General features: G+C 40.4%; 2 protein-coding genes across 5 annotated transcripts in view; both read right to left on the minus strand.

Moving 5' to 3' along the window:
• The window catches only part of LOC116777358 (DNA-binding protein D-ETS-3), a 50,711-nt gene extending 45,969 nt beyond the window's left edge, over positions 1–4,742 (minus strand). For 2 of the 3 annotated variants that reach the window (XM_061526315.1, XM_032670863.2), the window contains exons 1-2: positions 4,403–4,742; positions 1,540–1,910 (exon numbers count right to left, since the gene is read on the minus strand). In XM_061526315.1, the coding sequence (XP_061382299.1) occupies positions 1,540–1,910; positions 4,403–4,410 (379 nt within the window). In that variant the 5' untranslated portion in view covers positions 4,411–4,742. The remainder of the gene's footprint in view (positions 1–1,539; positions 1,911–4,402) is intronic. The other variant, XM_032670864.2, reaches the window with a different exon arrangement.
• Positions 4,743–10,923: 6,181 nt separating this feature from the next.
• LOC116778163 (succinate dehydrogenase [ubiquinone] flavoprotein subunit, mitochondrial-like) lies at positions 10,924–16,723 on the minus strand. Of its 2 annotated transcripts, none has more exons than XM_032672078.2 (13): positions 16,586–16,723; positions 16,469–16,511; positions 16,213–16,404; positions 16,017–16,090; positions 15,250–15,422; positions 13,139–13,294; positions 12,914–13,071; positions 12,682–12,846; positions 12,411–12,610; positions 12,148–12,342; positions 11,808–11,952; positions 11,479–11,714; positions 10,924–11,354 (listed from the first exon to the last, which is right to left on the minus strand). In XM_032672078.2, the coding sequence occupies exons 1-13, from the start codon at positions 16,598–16,600 to the stop codon at positions 11,202–11,204; spliced, it is 1,905 nt and encodes a 634-aa protein (XP_032527969.1). In that variant the 5' UTR covers positions 16,601–16,723; the 3' UTR covers positions 10,924–11,201. The 2 variants fall into 2 exon arrangements, with proteins under 2 accessions (XP_032527969.1, XP_032527968.1); XM_032672077.2 differs by having other exon boundaries at positions 16,213–16,419.
• Positions 16,724–27,406: the final 10,683 nt, after the last annotated feature.

Raw genomic sequence — 27,406 nt, forward strand, 5'->3', positions numbered from 1 at the left:
AAAAATGGTCTAGAGACAGAAATTACGCTTATCTATGTTAGCTATATTAATTCAAAGAACGTTGAATTACTTTTCTTGTAACTCACTTTTTATAACATTTTACGATACAAAATGTCTTAAATGAAGAATTTTATGATCAAAATTATAAGCAATACGAACCTTTCATACAGGACGACCAGACAGACTTATCATAATAACATTATAGTTAAGATTATTTTAATGGGTTATAAATATTAAATTTATATAACTTACAATAAAAATCGCAGTGACATATGATTTATCTAAAGCAATATACACGTCATTCTTAACTTTGGAGTAAACTTAAGATAATTCATTACCGAAATTCGTGAATTCGTTACCGAAAGAATTCTATATTCCATTTAAATATTGTGACGAAATAGTAAATCATTTACATTCAGAAGGCTGCCTACGTTTCGAATGCAACGAAGAAAATACCGCTGCAAAAATTTTCATCAGAGGCGCCGCCCTCGTTAAGGCCGGGGAAACGGGGAAATCCACCCCCGGGTAAGTTTCGAAATAATGAACTCAACGGAGATAATAAAATTTTATTCTCGCAACTAGTATTTATAAGGCGACGTGATCATCCACAGTGGCGTTGTAGGCGGGTAGTCGTCATGGCAACAGTATGGTAAATCTCGCACGCCCCTATTCCGCTCCCTTGAGAGAGATTGTTATCTGAACAAGAATGTCCCCACCTTACCTACCATATCTATACAGCCTCCTGGGCTTAATCTGAAAGAGTTTAACCACCCTATATCGCAAAATGATACCCTAACTCAAACGTATAAGGTCTATTATCTAAAACACTGAAATATGAAAATCGATTTACGGTGGCGCAAACATCTACATGTCTACAAAACGATGCTTGAATGAAGAATTTTTATTGAAAGAAACACCTAAGATAAGCTTAAAACATGTTTTCTAAGGATATAAAAATAAGAAAATAAGGCCTAACTACCGTGGATATTGAGATCTAAGATTTTCTCGAGTTTTATTCATTTAAATGAAACTAACATATTTCGGATATACTACGCGGATTTTATTATATTAAAAATAAATAAAACCCGCGAATGAAACTCGCGAAAATCTTAGATCTCCTTATGTGAACCAGTACGGACTGGAAATCGCAAACAAAATACGCCGGTTGGAGTACAAAAAAAAAGGATTATGTAGTTTTTTTTTTACCATTTACCGTGAATATTAATAAGAACATTATAGTGAAACAAAATTTTGATTAATTGAATAAATAATTTTCAAAAACGATACCGTCATGAAAAATAATAAAAGTTTTGACCTATTTCATTTATGAATTACAAATCCAAATAAAAATACGTTCTTTGAAAAGACGTCCTTCGTTCTTTAAAATTACACTGTTTAAAAATGTATTATTTTCCCTTAAATACTTGCAAAATACAAGCCGGTTTTATTTTACAAATATTGCTTGAATAAGTCAGCTTTTATACCCAACCGCAAAATATGTTTTAACATCTTAATCTGAACAAAAATAGACTTGCTTACCTAAACTCTTATTTTTCTCTATTGAAGCTATTATAGATTCATCTGTTCTGGATCTTCCAAAGCCATGGTTCGTAGTTGTTGTGTCCTGTCCCAATTGGCCTCCATAAAAGTCTCCAAACGCTGTAGCTGTGCCGAGTAATCCTGATCTGTCCTGTAGAGCGGCCTTGGCTTTTTCTACACTTTGTTTCAGTTGCTCGAAGGTAGATTGATGTAAACGATAAGGCGGCCATTCTGCAGTTGGCCAGGGGTCTTCTTTTAAAGCACTTCGTTTCAATTCCAGAGCTCCAGCGTAGGAGCAGCTACTTTCGTACATTGCCACTTTTACTCCGTTTCGGAGTGCTGTCGCGCACTTCAAACCTCGGATGTCAACCCTAAAATTAAAAGTCTTTTTAGTATATATAATGTTTTGACAACTTTAATGGTTTTAATACCAAACCATCACAATCTCCTTTTTTGTTTAACATATATATAATAACAAAATTATCCAATTGATATGTAAGTGTTATGAGATACAAATTCGAATAATATCCGAACACTTAGGGAGAAAATTTTACATGATAATTGGTAATTTGATGTGAAACCGTAGGATGCTAATTCAGCATTGATAAAATTATATAATTTAAAATTATAATGTGAATCAATCCACAAAAATCACTGTCATCGCAGAATCATGTGTAGATTATTTTCATACATCTTATAGTGAATTATTGAAAGCGATAATTTTGTTAAATATGGGCCCTATTTAATTTTTTTTTGTAACAAATTTTGTAGGTGGATTAAGATATAATGTGTGGATTAAATGTATATAAAATTATATAAATTGAGAGAAGGTGTCAGTTAACTCATGCTTTGCCCTCAGCTCAGCATAATAAGTATTGATATAGCATGTTATTTTTATATAAAAATTTTATATTTGACCGTATTATTTATACATAATTTTCATAATTAAAAAAAAAAATAGGTAAAAATAAGTTAAGATTAGATAGATTCTATCGTTTGATACATTCTGGCTGATATTTAATCAGTATTTTTTCTTGTCTCTGAGTGCTATACCTACATTTAAATCTCTATTAAGTAGTAATAGCCTTTGAATTATTACAAGAAATCAGATGTAATTGCTGGTTCTTATTATAACGTATATAAAAGAGAGTTAATTAAATAATAAGTCAATTTAAACTTTAAACTTTTTATCTTTCGATAATTCTAGTTTTGATTAATACGCTTGATAAAATGGAAAGTTATGTTTGATTCTGAAAAAATAGGTAAAACAAGCTCTTTTAAATGTGTATTTATCGGTATATCCAGTACGTCTATTGTTATTATTTTTCAGACAGTCAATGCAATTACTATATATAAAAATAAGGTACTATTACTTAATAATTAGTAGTAGGTACCTAAATATGTGAATTTAAAAAAAAACCTCCTGAAAATATTTCCAATTTTCAGTCTAATTCGCAATGCTTTACCATATAAAACGAAAATATTGCAAATTCTTACAATTCGAAATTTTAAAAAAAACGATGTTCGTTCGTGATCAGAATATTATTCTGACTGTGGAGGTTATAGCTGAGTTTATTCGCATCCAAACTGTTTGGTTCAAAAAAAAAAATTTTTGTAACAAAATTACAAAGATATCAGAACTCACTTCATTACTTCGTTTTATGGACACTCGTGATAATCTATATTTTATTATGATAATGTATTTATTAATAAATACAACAAAAATATACAGTTTAAAAGTTAAAGCACTGAAACGATTAATAACTATTGATTTAAGAATATATTATTAAAACTTAAAAATCTTAAGTTTTTTATAAAAATATATGTAAACCCTCATTTACAGTGACATTCAAAATATATATGTATTTTGATTACAAGTTCTTGATTATAAATACAATCGCGGCTTCTAGATAAATTAAATCTATTATATCTCAATATCTCTAACTTTTCGTATAGAATATGTGCTTAAAATCATAAAATCAATCTGTGGACCTTCTGTATGTAACAATTCTTTTCAATTTATCAAGAACAATTTCGTTTGAACACATCAAGCAGTACACTAGTTTCCAGATCCGTCTTACACAATTCATGAACAAAGGAAGCACTTTGCTATGTTTTATCAAGGGTCATAACATAATAGCGTCTGTTATGTGCATTTATTTAAATTATTTAAGTATCAGGAAGTAAATATATTTATAATAGGAACTACTACGAAGTGCAGCACATTATCCAATGACCGAATTTTTTTAATGTTCTCGTAATATGCTTAAATGAAAGCCATAGATAGCCATAAAGCCGTAGCCTATGCCTTTTATGGCCTACTTTATCTATTATTGTTTTGTTTATTGTTGCATAATGTAATTTGAATTGATGGAATCTAACAAGTTTCTCGATTATCAGAAGAGATATAAAAAGTAGGTGATTCATTTACCTACATATACATAAAACTGAACATACACAGCTTTTTTATTTTTATTTATTATGTTGTAATTTTACTAATTTTTAGAAGCTAAATAATAATATTACATATTATAGTGGCCTTACACTTAAAAACATATGATTTACTTTGTACATTCATAAATTCCGCAATTCTTTCATAACTAATCGGAGAAGTTTTGAGTATATATATATATATATATATATATATATATATGATTGAACATGAATAAAATAAACTAACCACTGTCTTCAATTACATAACAATAGAATTATAGTAAACTAAGTAATGTATATATATATATATATATATAAATTTTTATAACCTTGTCATATTTAAACTATACTTGCAAATATGTTACGTAATTTTAGTAATCTACTTTGTACTATTCAAGGAATAGGTGTTTGTCATTTTGATGTAAGTTACCACCTCATGTCGGATATTCTTGTTCGTTTTGGTCGCTTTTCGTCTTTCTTGTTCTTTTCCGTGGTGATGTTTTTCTTGTGGTATCACATTGCAGTGATACCACTCTACCATTAAACACGGCACTTTTCCGTTTGAGTAACGATTTTTAATTTGTTTACCAATCACAGACCGATTGATTGTCACTTTCACTGCATGATGATTTTCATTTGATGTTCACATATTCGAAATGTTTCCTTTATAGAATTTTACATAGGATATATGTTTAAAATTTTTTTCTAATTTTCCGAAGAATAATGATGATATCGTGATGATGTTCTTTCTACGACTGTTTGTAACGCGCTTGCGCTTGTGCGCTACAACATTCAAATTGATTGCATCCGGCGTAAGGGAAATGTGTCGTATAACCAATTTATATTTGCTGCTCGATTTGACCACAGTCTGCCTCGCAGAACTTTCCAAACTAAACGATTATCTGAACGAGTAAAACTATCAACACAAGATGTATTAAAAAAAAAAAAAAAACAAGTCTTTCTGATGGCAAAATAAAATAGTCCTCTTGTGTTATTAACAACAAAAAAATTATATCATCTCTGCTTTTGCGATGGCATATGGAATCAAGATATAATAAATTATTTGACTAATATAAAGATGAATTTGTACCGAATTGATTTTTATAAGATTTTGTTAGCGGACCATAATCAAAATGTAATAGATATTATATCGTTCGATAATTAACATTGTAATAAATCAGTTGTGACAGGATAGTGCACATTTCTGACGCGGCTGCGTGGGCGCTCGGCCACTTGGTCGGAGGAAGTCTGTACATTACCTTATTATATCCGACAAGAGGAGCATCCGTTGTGGGTAGGTATCATGCTTAACTCGTGTACCGGCCTTCACCTTAGCTCTTGGCGTTTTAGATAAAATATTGACAGTTATACACAACTTATCAATATTCGGGTTAATTAAATCACGTTCTGATTTCAAATTTAGAATCACACAAATGTTTGTGTGATTCTAAATTTGAAATTACCATTAGATACGAAATATTAATTTCATTATTTTTACGCTTATGAAAACAGTATTAACATAAGTTTTAAACAGTTTAAGAAAATATTTGGACGTATTGCAACGCATTATCTTGATACATGATATTTTTTCGCTGGGATCAAAACATTTACCACATATTCTTTTTTGTTTAAAAATACAAATAATATTACGAAACAAATATAAAATAAAATTTGTTTCAGTAATTTTATATAAATATAAAATTAAAAAACATCTGCACTAGAACATAAATATAATATAAGGTCACTTATCACGAGGCAAATCGACCGAAAAATCGAAGTTAGATAGCAAAAGAAGAGGGGATTTGCCTCCAATGAAAGAATGACTGTTCCAAAAAAGCACTGCCATTAGAAATGTGAAATAATGATCAGGAATTCTATCGTAAGAATAATAGCATTTATACAAATTCGATTTATTTCAAATCACAATGTTTTTTTTTGTCGTTACTTTCGTTATTCAGCCAATTATATTAATAGTTAACGTTCGTTAAAATGACGAATATATAAATGCAAACGAATAGGCACGTCTGAATTAATTACCGCTCACCTGAATGAATGCAACCAATTATGGTATATAATTTTTTGACACATATTTATGTGAAAGCGTTTTAAATTATTATAGCAAGATTGTATATCACATTCAAAGTTAGCGGAATACATCATAACAGAGAATTAACAGCCTCTGAGGTCCCAATTTGGCACACGTTACAACACTCGCTCATATATTTCGTTTAGTAAAACAATTACACATTATTCCACGTCTTAATGCCTAGATTTATAGCTGTCAAAATACTTTACCATCTGTGATTCTGTTTAATACTTTTATATTCTGTCATGCGAATTGCTTTTAAAGTCTATTTGTATTATCGATTGAAATGATGAAGAGATAAGTCAAACAGTGAGTATGTCATAATATTTTTTATTAACCGTATATCAACACGCTCAGCCTAAATTTAACCGAACTAACATTGTTTACTATTCTCATTTCACTAACATAAAATATTCATATAATGCATTTAATGTAGAAACCAAGTACAGACAGCGCCGTACCACAATAGGTACTGTCGTGATATAAATTAGGATGACAATGCAGTTGGATTATGAACTTTATATTATTCTTAATAAGGATTACAACCATGTAGGTAGTGGAATGTGTACGTGGTTTGTATTAACATAGAGGCATAAATTTTGCTGTGCTTCAAGTCAGCGCCGCTGTACAGTAGTTGAATAATAATCACATAAATCAGACCTGAATTAATTATTGTTCTTGTATCTTACATGTGTAAGGCTTGTTAGATGTTTATCTTCTGTTTTATTACCATTTATTTCATATTTACTAAACTAAACAAGATTGGACAATAATTGGGGGAGGGAATGATATTATAAAAAATGCTGTTCTAATTTGCATCGTTTATAGATTACGGCTTTATTTAGAAGCTACTTATGTTCGTTATAACACTGTTTCTTAAAGGTTGTACCTGGAATTGGTGCTCTAGTTCACGTTAAGCTCACGAAGAATTGATTGTTTAATATATTTATATAAAATTATATTCACAACGTTTCCCATTTATCGGTTGGTTTCGTAAAAACTAGGCGTAATTTATTGTTAAAGTTATCCGCATTCCGCTGTTCGTGAAAACTTTCAGTGACGTATTTAAAATTAGCTCTCGTCAGAAATCAGCGAGATCAATAACACATGGAGCAACAATAAGCCTATAAAATCGCATTAAAATAGAGTTTTACGTAAAACATTTTAAAGATAAATAATTAATGATAGATAATTTTAAATACGAAATAGATTGTATCCGTATACCTGATTGAGTTTACACATCGTTTTCTGATTCAAGCATTATCTTACCTCGAGTCATCACAGGGTAACCGGGGCAGTACGTCTTGCCATGCCGCCGGCGCTTGTTCCGGGCGTCACACACTACAAGGCTTGACTTTGATGAGCAAAAAAAAAAACAACAAACAAATCAATATATCGGAGAAGGCGAGCGTTCGCGGACAGGAAACTAGGATAATAGCGAAACCTCGTCCGGTGGTCGGAGATAGCAGGGTGGGGTGGACGGAGACCACGCCCTGGAGGAGGAGCAGTACCTCGCGTGCGCGGGATTATCACCCCTTGGATGCGCTGTCTGATTCTTAACATCCAACAAAGCATCTGCGACGCCCTAGCAGGTATCTCTGGTATAGCTTACTCCATACTATATTCCCGTCACGTAATTTATGTTTCGACTGTCACGTCAGCTACTTTTTTCGTCAATCGTTAACCGATATTTTCATAAAATTTATATTTAAATCGTTTTGTTTTGTTTTTTCATATTTAATTTGTTGTTTGAAGGAATTATGCGTAATATTATCAACATAATAGATTTACTTACCTATCACTTATTACGTGTAACGATAGCGATTATGAATTCCAATTAATTAACTTATAAGTTAAATTATTACGTTTCGTTATTACTTATACATTCACTTATTACAAAATGATAGGTACATGAATTAAGTTACTCCTTTGTTCAAATTATGAAAGTATATTACATGCAATTGTTTCTGTCTTACTTAAAACGTCACACTATTTTGCCTACACATAAACATTTTTATCGTTTTCTTTTTTAATATGCCCCTAAGATTCGTCTTCAAATCGCCGTTTTATGCTGTAATAATTCCGTTTCTTATGCATGCTAAAACGGCTTAAAATGGAAAATATATACACATTTAAATGCCTTAAGACGGGATTGTTTAATCTAGTAATAAATTGTTATCTAGGTGTGTGTTTTAAAATCTATTTAAATAGTTAATTTTTTACACTATGGGGCTTCTAAAACAAATTGAGCTATTTTATTCTTGTTTGTTTGTTGACAAAAATGTTTATTTTTTTTTCTTAGTGGTTTATAAAATTATTACTGTATTAATTCATGAGTTTTTAATTTTATTACAGATTCGTATTTATATTCTCATAAACATTGAAATGTATTGACAGTATATAATTTACAAGTAAAAATATTTTATATACTTTCGTTCTTTATTTGTAATAATATGTCTAGAAAAGTAAAAAAGCATTTTTTTTTAATCAAAAAAAAATTCAAGTTTAAGCCATTGTTGCCTTTTAGAGTTTTGTCTTTTCAATAAAATAAACTTGTATTTCGTATTGCATGAGTGCAGTTTGTTTAGGTCATTGCTTGCTAGTCATATTACTTAGCGTTTGTTATTGCGTTACCATTTTCTTACGCTTGCAAAGATCTACGTATCTAACAGGACGGGCCATTAGGCGTAGGCTTATTATGTGTAACAGACCTACTCAAACTATTAGCACAGTGATTTCATAAATTATCATTAATGTTCAGCTCAAACATTAATTATATCAGCATTATACACACAAGATAATGGAGTCGCTTCATTCATATCAACTTCGTAAGGTGTCTAACATGTAGTAGCTATAACCAGATGTTATCTATTACCAATTTAACGCGATCCCTGTTAAATATGTTTAGAATTCAGGCTATATTATTGTTGTATTTTTAAAACCACACCTCTATAACTCGAAAAGGACACTTTAAATATATGTAGTTAACATTTTAGATTCATAGTTAATAAACATTATCTCGATGTTAGAAAAACTATTATATTATTCATTTTTAGTTGAGATTAAAGATAATTCAATTGAACTATTCATACAAATGTATAAAATAATTTACCGACGCCCAACATTTAAAATTCTTAGGGTAGCGTACTCTGAAGCTAATAGTGTGATATTACTATTACTCCGTCTGTCACCAGGCTATCTCATGAACTATGATGGCTAAACAGTTAAGATTTTCACAAAACACTTATGTGTGCAATGATAATAATAATTAAAATTCGAACAGAATTAATATTTCCGGGTTTTTTCACTAGACGGATACGATTCATTACTGTTTTTAGAGACATAAGAGTACGGAACCCTTCTTGCGCTTGTCATATTCGCACTTGGCTGCATTTTCAATATTCATAACACCTCAAGACTACTTAGAACAGTTTCGTTGATAGTTGTCATTTTTATACGTAGCGTAAAAAAAAAAATCGTATTTTCGTAAATTTCAGTTCGTTTTCTTATCTTAAAGCAACCTAGTTCTTTCTTACATTGCTATTTTGACTATTTTCATATTATTTATTAAAATTACAGCTTTATTTTAATGAAATAAACCTTTCTCTAAGATTTACTACGTTTTGATATTTTCGTGAAAGTAATAGTATAGGCAAAGATTTTACCTATAAAATCTTTGTATTTAGTCTTTGGGACGCTTTTTTCAAAGAAATATATGACTTAGCTTTAGTATTTTTAAGTTTAGGTACAAAAAAACTTACGGCATGATTTTATGTACTGCGTCGAAGAAATGTCATTTCGTAACGACATTCTGTATTACGCGACAGCTTTCAATAAGGAATTTTATCATCATATTCTTATATACACATAAAATATTATCAAAAACCACGAAAAATATTATGAAAGATAAATAACATCTTAAAGAGGTAAAGTTCCAAGACTTTACATTAAATTTATGAATATTATAGTCATTAGATCGGACTGTATAGGTCATTAACTGCAGTTAGTTTAGTATGTTCGCTATGTGACACTTGGTATAGTGCTTTAAAAGTGAGATAACGACAAACTTTAAAATAAAATAATCACTGAAAACCTACAGCAGCAAATCGAATTGCAGTTACAAGCTTCAGTAGATCTCCAACTCCAATTTCAGTTACAGTAATAGTTTCAGTTCACTTACGTTAATATTTTAATATATCAAAACAATTAGAAGGTTTCTATAAAATTATTAGGTTTCGTAATTCTTTAACGTTTTGAAACATCCTTCTTCCAAGAAGTGTGTTATATTTCTTGTTGAATTCCATGCGAAAGAGCTGAAATTTTTGTCATAATTGTACTTGACAAGGGAAATCTTTGTTTGTTCGAGCCTTTCTCCTCTGGCTTTAAGCGACAGACAGTGTCCCAGAATTAGTATAGCAACAACGCTCTCATTAGCAACTAGAAAAATGAACACTAAGATTTTTTCTTCGTGAAATAATCTCTTGTAATGTACTCTTCTTTATCGTCTATACTAAAGAACTATATCAGAATAAGTAGTGTATTATAGAGGTTAAAATGAAAAACAAGTAAATTTTTATAATTTTTACATTAAATATGTCGAATTTAATATTTCAAAAATAAATAGGGCAAATGACTTTATTATATTTTTTTATATAGGTACGTCAGAGTTAAAAGGTATTAAAAAACTGAAGTACCCATAACGGAAGCCACTAGCTGTTTGTTTCTACAACACGTGGCAGAGCGTTTAAAGTCTAATCTAAATAAATAGTTATTGCATACCATCCCGTGGCTTGTGCTTGTATTGGAGAGGTGATAAATTTCGTAATACTTGTTTTATTCATTCGGTACGATAAAAACTTCGGATATTAAATAATAAACGATTTATTTCGTATAGTTAAAGCATGCCTCATTACATTCACGATTATAACAGGACACTGCGGATTTTGTATTTTGTAATCAAAAACTCACATTCAAAACATAGTCGCTTTGTTTTCTTACACAAGACAAAATCATAATTTCTAGGGTTCCAATAAGGGAATCGAAATTTAATTAAAAACCGTAGGTTTTCTTTTCGATTATAATATATATAAAATATTGAATCTCACTTGTTATTTTAAGGAGTGCCCAAAATATAAGTAACAGTTCAATAAACTCTCGGTACCGGCGGTATTGTTTCAACTTCATCACTCATAGTCTTGTCAATGACCGGCCGGTAGGTGATCGTGACTTTGCCAGTATCCAAATCAACTTTAGACAAGCTATGTTTTCTCCAATGCTGATCTATTGGCTTCGGGGTCTGGAAAAGGATTAACACAATCTGTCATTCATTTTTGTCAATGCTAGTGTTTTATATTCCTCGCTTAAGTTGTTTTAAAGTACTTCTCTGATATGTCAAAGTATGGTATAAGCTCAGTGCTTACTTGTCCTTTAGTGTCTTTGCTGTAATCCATTTCGTCGAGTCGCTTAGGAAAATCATCTCGAAAATGAGCCCCGCGACTTTCTTTACGATTAAGAGCGCAAGCTACGACTTGGACAGCAGTTTGTACCATGTTTTGTAACTCCAACGCTTCGATGAGATCTGAATTCCAATTTCGCCTTTGATCCGTAACTCTAATCTCTTTGAAGAGCTTAAAACATTTTTGTATTTCTTCATTGGCTGTAATTTATAAGTATATCATTATTTTCATCGTATTTCATTTTTGTATATCTTTGATATAGATTAGATTCTACTCGTCGAAGTAGATAATACCTTCGCCTAACAGCTTACTATCTCTGAACACGCCACACTTGTTCTGCATCGTGTGTCTCATTGATTCTCTAAGTTCATGTACCGCTACGCATCCATTACTGCCTTTAACAGTTTCATAATTATCTAGAATCGCATCACATATACCCTGTAAAAAAAAATTAAATAAGATAACAATGTAAAGATTCTCAGAAAAATTGTATATCTATTGATTCGTGGTCACGACGATAGTAATATTGTAAATGAATTATTTGTTAAAATCTTAGATTTTCTATTCTGTGTGCATTATTATAATTTTCTATTCTGTTTATGTGTTTAAAGCGAATTTATGACTAAATCTCACGTCTTTTAATTTAGGTTGATTGGCTCCGGGTTTAGCAATCTTTGCTAAGTTTAAACCAATAGATCTTCCAAATACGACGACGTCAAGAATCGAGTTTGCGCCCAATCTATTGGCTCCGTGGCAATTACTAACTGCCTCACCAGCAGCATGTAAGCCGGGTATTACGTTATCCTTCCCATTTTGGTAGACTAAAGCCTGGATTTGAAAATATTATATTGGATAAGAAAGCAACTAAAATATTTTTCATTCAGTGTTTAGCTTACCTCTCCCTTGTAATTTATCGGTATACCTCCCATAGTGTAATGTACTGTTGGCACAATCGGTACGGGTTGCGTGTAAACATCTGCGCCGGTGAAAGTATACGCGGTTTCCGAAATACCAGGCAGCTTTTCTCTTATCGTCTCTGCAGGGAGATGGTGAAGCTGAAGGTAAACATGATCTTTCTTCGGGCCCACCCCTCTGCCTAAAAACACAAATTAATCTTTGTTAACAATTTTCCTATTGCCGTACGTATCTTATGTTTACTTGAGCTACCTTCTTTTATTTCTGTTGCAATTGATCTTGAAACGACGTCTCTGCTCGCAAGATCCTTGGCTTTAGGTGCATATTTTTCCATGAATCTTACTCCTTCGCTATTAACAATGTACCCACCTTCACCTCGGCAACCCTCCGTCATAAGACAACCAGATCCATACATTCCTTCAAAATGTAATTCATGTAGCCTAACATCAATTAATATAAATGAGGACTATGGTTATATCATTACCGGTGGGGTGGAATTGTATAAACTCTAAATCTTGCAGAGGAAAGCCAGCTCTCCCAGCCATAGCACAGCCGTCCCCTGTGCAGGTGTGGGCAGCAGTACAAGAAAAGTACATCCGAGGGTATCCGCCCGTGCAAACTACTGTATTCATAGCTTGGAAACTGAAATATTAAATCCTAAGACTATTTACATTCCTATAATTAAAAATAATAACAGAGTGAATCTCACCAATGAAGACTGCTATCATCCATGTCCAAAGCCAAAGCTCCAACGCATGCGCCGTCTTGCATGAGAATATCAAGTACGAAGAATTCAGTGAAGAAATCAACGTTTTTAAACTTGGTGCTATAGCCATATAAGGTGTGCAATAGCGCATGACCAGTTCTACAAATAAAATATCAGAGTCGGTAAAGGTATCGAAAAAACTTGCTGTATCCGCGGGGAGGCAGTTGGAACTGCTAAACATTTGCTGGTGGGATGTAAGGTAGTCCTGGAAAGCGGTTAATACAAGCGTCATCTCGATAGCGTTGTGGAAATCATACGCGAAGCGGTTAGTATTTCGGTATCCAGAGCGCAAAGGGAAATAACCACAAACGAGCGATCAGTAGGTTTTGTAAGAGAAGGCAGGCTAGCTAGGGCTATAAAATCAAACGTCAAGCGTTACTTCTATCCTTAAAGCGGCTTCGTATTGGTCTATAATGATGGATACGAATGAGAAACAATACAAAACCCCAGAGGATATTTGTGCGTCGGCCTCCAGACCAGACATATTTATGTATTTGCAAATTTTAAAGCCCGTTGTGTTAATAGAGCCGAGGGTTCCTTGGGAAACCAAATCCCCCGCAAAAACCCCCCCAAACACCATGCCATCAAGGTCAACAAGTATTAAGAGCTAACTAACAATTAAAAAAAAAGTATATTGTTCTTTTTAGCGCTTTCTATGTTTAGTTCCGCCGACTAAATAGCAGAACAAAGTGCAATTTTATTGCTCTTTGTTCATTGATTTTCATCACAGGCTGTTGAATACACTATAGTGTTTGTTACAATCACATCTTTTTTATATCTGTAAGTTGGTTAAAGTTCAAATAATTATTATAAATATCTTTATATATAAAACTCGTTATAGATGTTTGAGATGACTTAGAACCAGGAAAAAAAAACAAACAATACTTTTAATGCGATCGGAAAAAAAAATATATAAATTCCAAAATCTCCTTATTTACTGCCTTTAAGGAGGAACAGATTTTGGCCGGTCAGCTATACATTTCTAATTTTGAAAGTAACGCCGACAAAGTCGCGGGCAAGAACGAGTTCATTATATATTTATCGTGTACAACACTCACTTTTGAAAAATAAATAGACTTTGTTGAGTAAAAGATGATCATTTCAATTTGACAAACGCAATAAGTTTTCGTGTTCAAAAATAAACATAATATACACAGTTGTTAATGATGATAGGATTGTTAAAAACAGCGGTGGGTTCATTGACGTGTAATTATTATCAGAAATGCTGTCCAATCGTATGTAGGAACGGAGTAATCGTGGTCAATTGCTTTGTGTACATGATTGTCAAATTCTATTAAAATGAAATATATATACGTATGTATGTCACAGACTTAACACACAATCATCAAATACAATTTTTAACGTCTAGAAACTAAAACAGTTCTATAAAGAGTAAAACGTTAAAAAAGCTGTTTTCAAACCATTTTTAATGGTAAGACGCATTCGTAAATACACTTGTTTAAAATGAGGCAAAATTGAATTTACTTTATTTCCGATGAACCAAACGGTGCAAATAGGAAGGTTTTTTTATTTAATTTCATTCAAATTCAATTGTTATAGAATATTATTGTATCAAAACAAATGGTCATTACTTTTAGCAGAAGTACATTTTAAGAAGTTTGTTTATTTTAAGCTTTTCTAGTTATTATTATTACATTGAGATATTTAAGTTCTTGGTATTTTAAATTTACTGTCATCTGTACACAATATTAAAAGGTTTGACTCCCAAACTCCCTTCTAGTGTAACTTTCAACATAAAAGTATGTTGTTAATCCAATAGATGGCTCTGATATGAATTTTGTCGTTTTAAATTATTTACTTTCGATATGAACCGAGTTCCAACGAGTAGAAGACCAGGATGCATTAATGCTTTTAGTTTCGACGGTAGATGGCATTAAAACCAAACTATTTATTTAGTTTAGTGTCCATGACATCTGTGGACTAAAATTATTTTAATTCAAATGTTACTTTCACATGTAGAAGTGTTTTAACGTTGTCTCTACATATTTAATACAAAAGCTACAAAAAATAGGAAAATTCTTTATAATATTTACCGATCGGCAACAGCACAAGTTCTTTTTGCAATTTTTTTCCCCCTCTCAATAGTACCACCGCCAAACGATCTCTGATATATCTTTCCCTCTTTCGTTCTTGAGAATGGCATCCCCATGTTTTCTAACTCAAACACACAGTGGGGTGCGTTACGAGTTAGATAATGAATTGAATCCTAAAATTATGTCATATTTTCGACTGTATTAGTATTTTTGCTATTAAAAATTTAAATTAATGAAACAATAGAAAAACACAACATCAGAAAAACAGAGATTACAATTTGTTTTGAAATTCCGCAAAGTTCCTGCGGGAACATTTTCTTTGAATCACAGGCCATAGATGGCGCCACCAGTTGGTTACCGTGAATATTGTATTTAAGTTTTTTAATATATTTTTCTCTGTATACAATTTTAATGTTCAGGCAAAGCTTGGTTACACAAGAATGAGTTGGTCATATTTCCTAGATATTGTGGTTTAGAGTAACAGAGAGCATTATTTCTTGCATACCAATAAGATTGCATATAAAAGTACACATTTAAAAAATATTTAAACATTATTAAAAATAGTTATAATTTGATATCTTTCAAAAAATCTAATTTATCTACTAAATAGATTAATAAAGTGCCTCACAGAAACTAGACGTACATAACCTAGTTAGTTCGAAATCGATATAACTATTCCTATACTACGTTTCAACGGTGCAGTGAAGCGTAGCAAGATATTAAAAAATTATCACAGGTGAAAATGTTTACGAGAATATTTTCCTCACCTGATCCCCAAGCCAATCCGAACCTTTAACGGTATCATAGAAATGCCAACGCCAGTCATCCGCGTGCATACTTCCTGTTATTGTACATTAACGTTAGAGTGCAAGTTATAAAGATTAAGAAAATTATCTTTAATATTTTCGTATTTTTTATACTCGTACATATGTTGCAAGGGTGGAATCAATAAAACAAAATTACCGATAGAAGCGTTCATACCGCCTTGGGCAGCGATAGTATGTGATCGCGTGGGGAACAGTTTGCTAACCACTGCCACTGAAAACTTTGCGTCTCCAAGTCCTATAGCGCTTCTAAGCCCAGCGCCTCCAGCCCCAAGAACCAGGCAATCATGCTTATGGTATTTTATGGTATACGCTTTGGTCCGCTTGGGCACTGAACAGGAGATGACTTTTATATTAAATTAATCGTTGTCAGGTAAATATTACTTGATACGCACCATTGATAAGGCCTTTGTGACTTCTTTTAAGTCCGCCTTTAAGCTAAACAAACATTAACCGTTAGTCAAATTATGAAAAATAGATGGAAATTAAGTTATTATATGTATTGAACTTACAGAGGCCAAAAGCATCTTTTTATCGTACAAAACTCAAACAATATAATATTTTACTAAAATTGCAAATTAAATTATTTAATTATTGTATTAGTAAAAACTCTTAAAAGTCAACAAAATGTATGTCCGACCTTAATAAAATGACACGTTAGAAGGTTTGTTTTTTTTTTAATAAAACAATATAAAAATGGTATATTCAGCCAGTTAAAAAGTGACTTTTTAAAATTCTATTCCAATAAGGATTTAACGTGAAATCCATCAAACATTTTAGTGAAAAATATACAGATTATCCCTCTTGGAATATGATCCACAGCGCACACGGGCTTTTTATTATATTGGAAAAATTTCTTTGTATGGATATATGCAATTTATTTTGTCGTATTAAAACACTAGTGTGCCCGTGGCTAGCGCCCACCTAAATTTATATCTTAATCCTATATTGCAAACCCTATACTCATAGCCATAGTTTTGCGAACTTAGTAAACAAGACTAGTAAACGCCCGCATGTTCCGTTATGTTTTAGATGTATCCCATGTACTTATGCTTATTAATGTCGTCGTTTCTGACTAAAGGTCCAATAGTTTTGCTGTGCTCATTCTCATTCCCTGCTTTTTGATGTTATTGTAAGTGCGTCACTACGTTACTCGTTTATATTGGTGACAACTACTATATACCTCTAACATTTTATTAAGAGTATAAATAATTACATACATATTAAAGTTATTTAAACATCTGTACTGAAAACATTAATACGGACTTCTTATCATACATGTTTGAAGCAATACCCTTTATTAAATTACATTCTTAAGGAAATACAGTTTCCGGGTATTTTATTCATCTGTAACTCGCATGCATAATATCGAATGATTTAAAAGTAGGAGGTTATTTTTTTTTACTACATCTCACAAACCGTACGCGGTACGTCCATATAATCTGTATCCAATAGAAAGATGAATTCAATTTGAGGAAACTTTACTCGGCGAATGTGTATATAATTTAAAATCAGATGTTACTACGTATTGAGGATACGTTGTTCATGGACACCAAGGAGTTATCAACTTGAGATCTGTAATTTTTGCTTTGCTTTCGTCGTTGCGTAGGAGTGTTTACGATGGTAGATAAGGAAGATGATGGTGGGGGGGTTGCCCGGGGGGGATACCGGGGAAATTAGGTTTAGGGAGTTTTGTTGCGGACGATGCTATGTCGTCGCGTCCGGGGTCGGAGGTGGGAGCCAAACGTCTCTTTTCGGAGATGTCTGGCTCCGACACTGAGACTGGGGGCGAGATTTTTAGGAGTCCGGGTCCGGTGGGGAGACGAGGCCGCGGTCGTGCCCTTACTAGGGCTCGAAAATATCTCCGCAAGCGGCAAGAGGAGGAGTCGGAGGCCAGCTTCAACTCTTTTATGGAAAAGAAGCTGGTAAGGGGGAGGAACGGAGGAAAGGCAAGGGAGAAAGAGGTCCTTCTGGACCTGGAGACAATGGGGGCAGAGGCGATAATGGTCGAGGCTGAGAAAAGCCTCGACCTTATCAAAGAATTAGTGGGAAAGAGTACCAACCTAAAAGGGGGGTACTCTTCAAAAATAATGAAGGCCTCTGCCCTTCTCAGGGAGGCGCTGGGCGTGCTTGTGACGCGCACGGAGGCGGAAGAGACCCGCCGTCTTAGAGCCGATATTGGTCGGCTCCAGCGAGAGAACGCGGGTCTCAAAGAGGAGGTGCGCGCTCACCGCCTCCAATTTGAGGAGATGCGGAGGGAGAGGGCGGCGGCGACAAAGGCGGCGTCTGAGGGCCCGATCGGCCGGGACCAGATGCAAGCGTTAGAGTCGAATATCGCCAGGTTGGTTGGCAACCTGGTCGATGGACGACTTGCCGCGCTGGAGTCCCGGCTCCCGCGGGAGGAGGTCACCCGCCCTCCCCTGGCGGGTGACAACTCCGCTGTCGCCATAGCTGCCAAAAAGGCTATCCGCCAGGCGGCCATGCAAAGAGGGACCAAGTCATCAGCCCCTCCAACGGCGTCATTGGCACCGGTAATGGTGTTGTCGGAGGATGACTTCCCTTCCCTTCCTCCACCGTCCTCCAAGGGAAAAGGTAAGGGTAAGGGTAAGGGGAAAGAGGCGATGTGGACAGCGTTCGGTCCATCCACGTCTAGTGGAAGGGCCGAACCGGTGGCAGCGGGTGTTGGGGCCAACGCGGCGGGATGGACGGAGGTGGTCCGCCGCAAGGCCCCCAAGAAGAAGGAGGTGGTGCCGACGACTAAGAAGCCGGCGCCACAGCAGAAGAAGGCGGGCCCTAAAGAGGGCCCGAAAAAAGTGATGCTCCCGCGCTCCCAGGCCGTAGTGCTGAAACTACGCCCTGAGGCAGCGGCCCGAGGGGCATCGTATCTGTCGGTCCTCCTCAAGGCCGAAAAAGAGGTGGACCGAAAGGAGCTGGGGATAGGGCCCCTGAAGATCCGTGCTACAGCAACGGGGGCCCGTATCATCGAGGTTCCCGGCTCCACCAGTGCGGACAAAGCAGACGCTTTGGCCGCGAAGCTGAAGTCCGCACTGGCAGAGGAGGTGGAGGTTACGAGGCCCGTGAAGTTCACTGACTTGAGAGTCACGGGCCTCAGTGATGCGACGACCGCGGACCGGCTAATAGCCGCGGTCGCGCAGGAGGGGGCTGCACCGAGGCCCAGGTCAGGGTGCGCAACGTGCGACCTGGGGTTCGCGGCACAGGCTCCGCCCTACTGGAGGTGCCGGCTGTGGCGGCCAAAAAGTTGCTGCAGCTGGGCAGTATATTGGTGGGGTGGAGCCAAGTGCGGCTCTCATATATGGAGGCACGGCCCAAGCACTGCTTTAAGTGCTTGGGAATGGGGCACGTTGCGGCCGCGTGCTCCAGTCCAAAAGACCGCAGCGGCTTGTGCTACCGCTGCGGCAAGGAGGGCCACAAGTCCGCCCAGTGTTCCGCGTCACCGCGCTGCGCTGTGTGCGCTGACGCGAGCATGCCGGCGGACCATGTGATGGGGGGTCATTCGTGCCGCCCCCCATCCACCCGTGGGAAACTCCCGGCCCAACCGAAAAGGGTGAGGGTTTCGAGGCAGGCGTCAGGAGCTGAGATGTCCGAGTAATGGCTGGACATCTCAGGTTCCTACAGGCTAACGGCAACCACTGCGCCGGGGCTCAGGATCTCTTCCTGCAGTCCATGGTGGAGTGGGCCGTTGACGTGGCGGTGATGTTGGAGCCGTACTATGTCCCTGCCCAACCTCACTGGGTGGGAGACGCGGACGGCTCCGTCGCTATCGTCACGAGGCCGGGCGCCGTGCCCCCCCTCGCAGTCAAAGCGAGGGGCCACGGGTATGTGGCGGCGGTTCGGGGGGAGATTGCCGTAGTTGGGGTATATTTCTCCCCGAACCGCGACCTGCCGGCCTTCGAGAGATTTCTCGACTCTCTCGGGCCGGTGGTAGGGCAGTTAGCGCCTCTCCAGGTGGTTGTGATGGGGGACCTCAACGCCAAGTCCACGGCGTGGGGAACCCTCACACAACACCCAAGGGAGGGAACTGGAGGAATGGGCGCTAACTGCCGGACTGTCCCTTCTCAACACAGGGACAGTCCAGACGTGCGTGCGACGGTCGGGAGGTTCAGTGGTGGACGTCTCTTTCGCCACTCCGACCATCGCACGCAGAGTGGAGGGATGGAGGGTTGAGGCAGGAGTGGAAACGCTCTCGGACCACCGCTACATACGGTTCGAAGTGTCTTCCACTCCTGCAGGTCGCAGGAGTCCAGCGTCGAGTTCCTCGTCGCCCCGGGAGAGAAGTCGGTTCCCGCGTTGGGCACTGTCAAAGCTCAACCGGGAACTGGCTGAAGAAGCGGCCGTTGTCGGCCGCTGGAGTCTCCCGGAGAGTGCGGAGTTGGGGGTGGATGAAGGGGCTAGTCGCTTCGGAGACGTTCTCCAAAACGTCTGCAGAGCGGCGATGCCCCCCGTAGGACGTCCCCCCCCGCGGGGAGCAGTGTACTGGTGGTCGGAGAATATCTCCAACCTCCGGGTCGCCTGCAACGGGGCCAGGAGGGCATATACCGGGAGTAGGCGACGCCGCCCCCAGGACGAGGAGCGAGATGGCCGGCTGTACAGGATCTACGTCGCGAAAAAGTTGATCCTGCAGCAGGCCATCTGCCGGGCCAAGGAGGCAGCCTGGCTGGAGCTGGTGGAGGGTCTCGATCGAGACCCTTGGGGTCGACCATACAAGCGGGCGCGGAACAAGCTCTGCGCCCAGTCGGCCCCCATAACGGAAGTGCTCCAGCCAGCTGTTCTGAGGGGGATCGTGGGGGAACTCTTCCCCGACGCTCCTGCGGGATTCACTCCCCCCAGAATGGCCCGGCTGACGTTGGAAGAGGGCGACCGCATTCCGCCCACCGTCACGGAGTCTGAAATGGAGGCGATTCTGGCTCGCCTCCAGAGTAAGAAGAGCGCACCGGGTCCGGACGGGGTGCACGGGAGAGTTCTTGCTCTCTCCCTGGTGCACCTCGGGGAAGCCCTCAGGGAGCTGTTCGACCTCTGTCTGAGGTCCGGGCAGTTCCCGAGGGTCTGGAAGGAAGGCCGGCTTTGCCTACTCCCAAAAGGCAGCCGGCCTCTGGACTCGGCTTCGGCGGTGCGACCGGTGGTTGTGCTGAACGAGGCGGGGAAGGCCCTGGAGAAGATAATGGCCACCCGTCTCGTTCGGCACCTGGAGGAAGGCTCGGGCCCGGGACTGTCAGAGTCCCAATTTGGGTTCCGAGCCCGTCGGTCGACCGTCGATGCCCTCAAACGCCTGAGGGCGGTGACGGAAGAGGCGGAACGCAGAGGAGAGGTAGTGTTGGCGGTGTCGTTGGACATCGCCAACGCCTTCAACAGCCTCCCACACAGCGTGATACAGGTGGCACTCGAGTACTTCGGAGTGCCCCTGTATCTGAGGAGGCTGATAGGTGACTATCTCTCCCAGAGGAGGGTGGCAGTCGAGAATCGGAGGGGGTCCAAGGAGTGGTGGACAGTCGACAACGGCGTTCCACAGGGTTCGGTATTGGGACCTGTCCTTTGGAACGTCGGGTATGACTGGGTCCTGCGGAGTCGCCTCCTTCCCGGGATGGGTGTCATTTGCTATGCAGATGACACCCTCGTCTTATCCCGGGGACGGAGCTACAAGGAGGCGGCGCGGCTGGCCGAGGTCGGTACTGATCTCGTGGTCAGCCGCATAGAGAGGTTGGGGCTTCGGGTCAGAATCGACAAGACCGAAGCCCTCCTCTTCCGCGGGACTGGGCGGAAAGGACCCCCGCCGGGTGCCACCCTTCTCATAGGAGGAGGGAGGGTCAGGGTGAGCCCGACCATGAAATATCTGGGGCTCACCCTTGACGGAGGGTGGACCTTCGTGCCCCATTTCAGGGAGTTGGGGCCAAAGGTCATGAGGACGGCAGGTGCGCTGGGGAAATTCCTCCCGAACGTCGGAGGACCCAGCGCAGCTTGCAGGCGGCTATACTCTGGGGTCTGTCGGAGTATAGCCACGTACGGTGCTCCCGTTTGGGCTGATCGACCGATGAGCCGCGGGGTCAAAGCCCTACTGCGCTCGGCGCAAAGGGCACCCGCGGTGAGGGTGATTAGGGGGTACCGTACGGTCTCCTGGGCCGCAGCGACGGCTCTTGCTGGCGATCCGCCCTGGGATCTGGTGGCGTCGGTTCTCGCCGAGGTGTTCTCTTACGTCTCGGGTAGGAGGGCTCTCGGAGAGAACCCTTCGTCAGAGGAGATCCGGGCGGTTCGCCGGCAGGGGGAGTCGCGCCTTATGCGGGAGTGGGGGGAGGACCTGGCGGGCCAGCCGTACGGTAAACGTACAACGGCTGCGCTCCGTCCGGTCCTAGAGCGTTGTTGGATGAGGCGGTAACGCAAACCCCTTACTTTCCGTCTGACGCAGGTTTTCACCGGGCACGGCTGCTTCGGTGACTACTTGTGTCGGGTGGCCAGGAGAGAGCCGGGAGGAGGCTGCCATGAGTGCGGCGCTGCGGTGGACTCAGCCCAGCACACCCTCGAGGAGTGCCCGAGATGGGCTGCGCAGCGCCAAGACCTTGTGGCGGCGCTCGGCGGAGTGGGCTTGTCGCTTTCGAGTGTCGCGGAGAAGATGCTTGAGAGTGACAGGTCCTGGATGGCGGTGTCCTCCTTCTGTGAGACGGTCATGTCCACGAAGGAGGCATCTGAGCGGGAACGGGAGGTTGCGGCTGATGCACCCTCCCTCCGCAGACGACGGACGGGGGCGCGCCGGGGGCGATATCAACGCCTCCTCCAATAGCGCCCCTGCGCCCCGGGCTGGGGTCGGGCTGGTAACCCGGCTCCTGTGAAAGCCCGGCGTCGTCGGGGCGATCCTAATTGCCGGGATCGCCCCCTTTCTCCGAGGCAGTATTACTATTACATTATACTATTTTGGTTTATTTAATCCAGATTGTACATGTTTAAGATTTAATCGTGAGCGTAATACGATTAAGATCATTCACTAATTCGTTCGAAAGAAAATGATTTCATTCATACTTCGACGTTATACGTTTACTGACTGTCAAACCACCATATTTGTTTTATACCAAATAGCTCAATTTAATCTGAATTTACGATACAGTGTAGCTTGTTCGGCTTGCGATCAACCAGTCAGATCGACAACATGCCGAATTATAAAAACTCTAGAAAATTTACAAATTTGCTCCATTTCTAATACGCCACTGCCTACCGATTCAACCGCTGAATGCCTTCATCAGCACGCCTTATGATCTCTGTTGCCCAAGTATACGTGGTGATTTAGAGAAAAGATGCTGCTAATTCAGAGGGTGTCCTACTAAGTATTTTTCCGATATTTAGCCTTGGGCATACGGGTACGCGACCCCGGATCCTCGAGCCACCACTTTCATACCTCTATCCTCAGTCCATGAAGGTGGTGTCCCGTACCTCCCCTCATTCCCCTTCCTAACCTCTTTCCCCCCTTCTCTATCTTTTCCTTTCCTGGTTTTACCCGCAAAACGGGGTTTTGGAGGTCAGACGGCAGTCGCTCCGTTAAAACCACTCCCGCCACTCTTATGGTTGCAAAAGTTTATGGACTGGGTACGGCTAGGGCGTCGCCGATAAACGACGCGCAGGCACATCGCCCTACACCTGCGATAAGTGGGCAAGGGCTACCGTGTCAAGTACGGGCACGGCTAAAGACGTTAGTATCCCAAAGGAAACTCCGCTTTGCAACGTGGAATATTGGCTCTCTAACCGGACGATGCAGAGAACTCGCAGATGTACTCATGAGACGTCGGGTCCAGTGTGCGTTCCTCCAGGAAACTCGCTGGAAGGGCAATAAATCTCGGAACATCGGACAGGGTTACCGGCTGATATACACTGGGTCGCCTTCAGGTAAAGCTGGTGTAGCGGTAGTGCTATCTGAAGAGCTTCGGAATGGTCTTCTTGAAGTTGATCGTCGCTGCGACCGCCTGATGCGGGTGCGGGTACTGATCGAGGGAGTGATTACTAACTTGATCAGTGCTTATACTCCTCAGGCTGGATGTAGCGGGTCCGAAAAAGAGTCATTCTGGGAGCAATTTGAAGAGGTTCTACGTGCTATACCAGCTGCTGAAGTAATCATAGTTGGGGGGGACTTAAATGGCCACGTAGGTAGGGCTGCGGAAACGTTTGATCGTGTACACGGTGGTTTTGGTTATGGTCGCCGCAATGCAGAGGGAGAAAATATTCTCAGAACCTGTATTGCGTCTGACTTAGCCGTCGTGAACACGTTCTTCCAAAAGACTCCACAGCACCTTATCACGTATAAGAGCGGGTCCCACTCAACCCAAATAGATTATCTGCTGACCAGACGGCGTCATATCGGCAAGGTGACTAACTGTAAAGTCATTCCTGGTGAAAGCCTGACTGCCCAACATCGACTTCTTGTCATGGACTATGTCGTTATCCCGAAAAAGAAAGTGGCCGAGAAACGTAAGCCTCGCATCAGGTGGTGGTTGCTGAATGGAACGATGCAGACCAGCTTTCGGGCAGAGGTTGAGAGTCAAAATCTGTCGACTAATACCGAAACTGCTCAGGAAGTTTGGGATCGAGCCCAGTCAGCAATTATCACAGCAGGTAAACGAGTTCTAGGCCTTTCTAAGGGAGGACGGGTCATTGACAAGGAGACATGGTGGTGGAATGACGAAGTGCAGGAGGTGATTCGTGAAAAGAAGACTGCCTTTAAGAAGTGGCAGCAATCAAACTCTCCTGAAGACAGACTAGAGTACATAGCAGCGAAACGTGCCAGTAAAAGGGCTGTTGCCAGAGCCCGCAGTGATAAGTTATCACCATTATATGATACACTTGAAACTGCGGAGGGGCAGAAGCTCATTTACAAATTGGCACGAGCTCGGGATAAGGCGACGCAAGATATCGCAAAATGTCTTAGCGTGAAAGATTCCCAAGGCACGTTGCTGTGTAATCATGCCTCTGTGAAGGAGAGGTGGAGATGCTACTTCAAGGAGTTGCTAAATACTCAGCACCCGTGCAGTCTTCCAACCGAAATACCTCCTAATCTTGGACTTATTGCCCCGATAACACCTGACGAAACTCGGAATTGTCTTCGACGCATGAAGAATCGGAAAGCGGTGGGACCTGACGATATTCCGATCGAAGCGTGGAAATCATTGGGCTCTCTTGGTGTGCTCATACTGACGGACCTTTTTAACCGCGTCTTGAACACTGGGACTATGCCACATCAGTGGCTTTATAGTTACATTACCCCTATATACAAAGGCAGGGGCAGTGTTCAAGATTGTGGTAGTTATAGGGGCGTTAAGATCATGAGTCACACCATGAAGCTCTTTGAGCGTATGATCGACCTCAGGCTCCGCCGAGAGTGTACTGTCTCGGAATGTCAATATGGATTTCAGCCAGGATCGGGCACCTTGGACGCCATCTTTGCCATCAGAACTCTGATGGAGGCATACAGGGAAAAAAGGAGAGCTCTGCATGTCGCATTCCTAGATCTGCAGAAGGCCTTTGACTGCGTACCTCGTCAATGTATCTGGTGGGCATTGCGATTCAAAGCGATCCCTGAGGCCTATATTGACATCATCAGAGACATGTACCGCGATTCCGTTTCAATGGTTAGGACTGCTGTTGGCGATACAAAACCCTTTCCGATCTCAGTAGGGGTTCACCAAGGCTCGGCTCTTAGCCCCTTCTTGTTCAATGTAGTGCTGGACACTGTCTCGGCTAACATCCAGGACCAGCCTCCATGGCTGATGATGTATGCCGATGACATAGCGCTCATTGATGAGAGCAGGTTGACGCTAGAGCGAAGAGTGAACCTCTGGAAGGGTACGCTTGAGAACGGTGGTCTTAAACTAAATGTGACGAAGACCGAGTACATGGCTTGCGGAAGCCCGGACTCTTGCACTATCCATATAGGTCCTGAACCAGCCGTTAAGTCGGAAAAGTTCAGGTACCTTGGATCTATTCTGCATGAGTCCGGAGGCATCGATCACGATGTCCAAGCCCGGATCAGCGCTGCTTGGGCGAAATGGCGTGAGGTCACAGGTGTGGTCTGCGATCGCAGAATACCTACCAAGCTCAAGGGAATAATATACAAGAGCATAATCCGACCGGTTCTCTTATATGGAAGCGAATGTTGGCCAACACTGTCCAGGCACACTCAGGAGCTTCACGTCACGGAGATGAAGATGCTGAGGTGGATGTGTGGCGTAACGCGGGCTGACCGTATACGTAACACATTTATCCGAGGTAGTCTTGGAGTCCGTGACGTAGCGGATAAGCTTCAAGAGAGTCGCCTGAGATGGTATGGCCACGTTGCACGCCGGCCTGAGAATTACGTCGGAAAAATTTGCCTTGACATGTCGGTCCCTGGAGCAAGACCCCCAGGACGCCCAAGAAAGCGATGGCTGGACACCGTGAAGCAGGATATGAGAGCCAATGGACTTACCACCGCGGATGCTAAAGACCGTGCAAAGTGGAGGAGTTTGAGCAGGAAGGCAGACCCTGGCTAATGCTGGGATAATTGCCAGGAAGAAGAAGAAGTAAGTCCGGTCTTTGCCAGGACCGGCCAGTCGCTGGTGTGCCCTGTCGCTGACAGATCCGGGGTGCACCAACATAGCGGCCGATGGCTTTCGCAGTGGTTTTAGTGAGTAGGGACCTGCCCAGGTCGAGTCTCACACATCCTCTCCGGCCCCACCAAGGCCGGTGAGACGGCTCGTAAAAAGAGTTTCCCTGCGTCACCAAAAAAAAAAAAAAAAATACGTTGTTCATAAGAAAAGGCTTTGATCTAACCTTTATAGTTATTAGCGTTGAAAATAGTACAGTACTGTAAGAACAATATTCGTTTATAAATGAAATTGGCTAAAAACAAATTCAAGCTGCCGGTGAATCGATCATGATTGCATTCAACCAAATGCTAAATCTTATCCCAGACATTGTTATTATAACATACGTATAAATTTAGATCGCCTAGCCGCTATAGCCGCAACATGTCCAATGTCAATTTAATGCCCTTTTCTGCCACATCTATTCTCGGAATTTATCTGACGCCTTTCAGTGATACTTGTTAATAATTCAATTTTGATTAATTATAGTTTTATTTATATTAATAAGTTGATTGACCGCAATGTATTTTAGTTTCATTTAAAATATAATTTGCATGTTTTGTGACGTTAAAAATAAACATGTAAGTGCGTGAACCGTGTAGGTATTTTCATTGCAATTACAGGAATATATTAACCATGCTACAAGTGTTCTATGCAACGCTTGTCATTTTGAGGAGTTTTAGGTCCATAGAAATTCTCTTGTATCGGAGTCATCGGCTG

Source organism: Danaus plexippus, chromosome Z (genome assembly GCF_018135715.1).
Source record: "Danaus plexippus chromosome Z, MEX_DaPlex, whole genome shotgun sequence".
NCBI lineage: Eukaryota > Metazoa > Arthropoda > Insecta > Lepidoptera > Nymphalidae > Danaus > Danaus plexippus.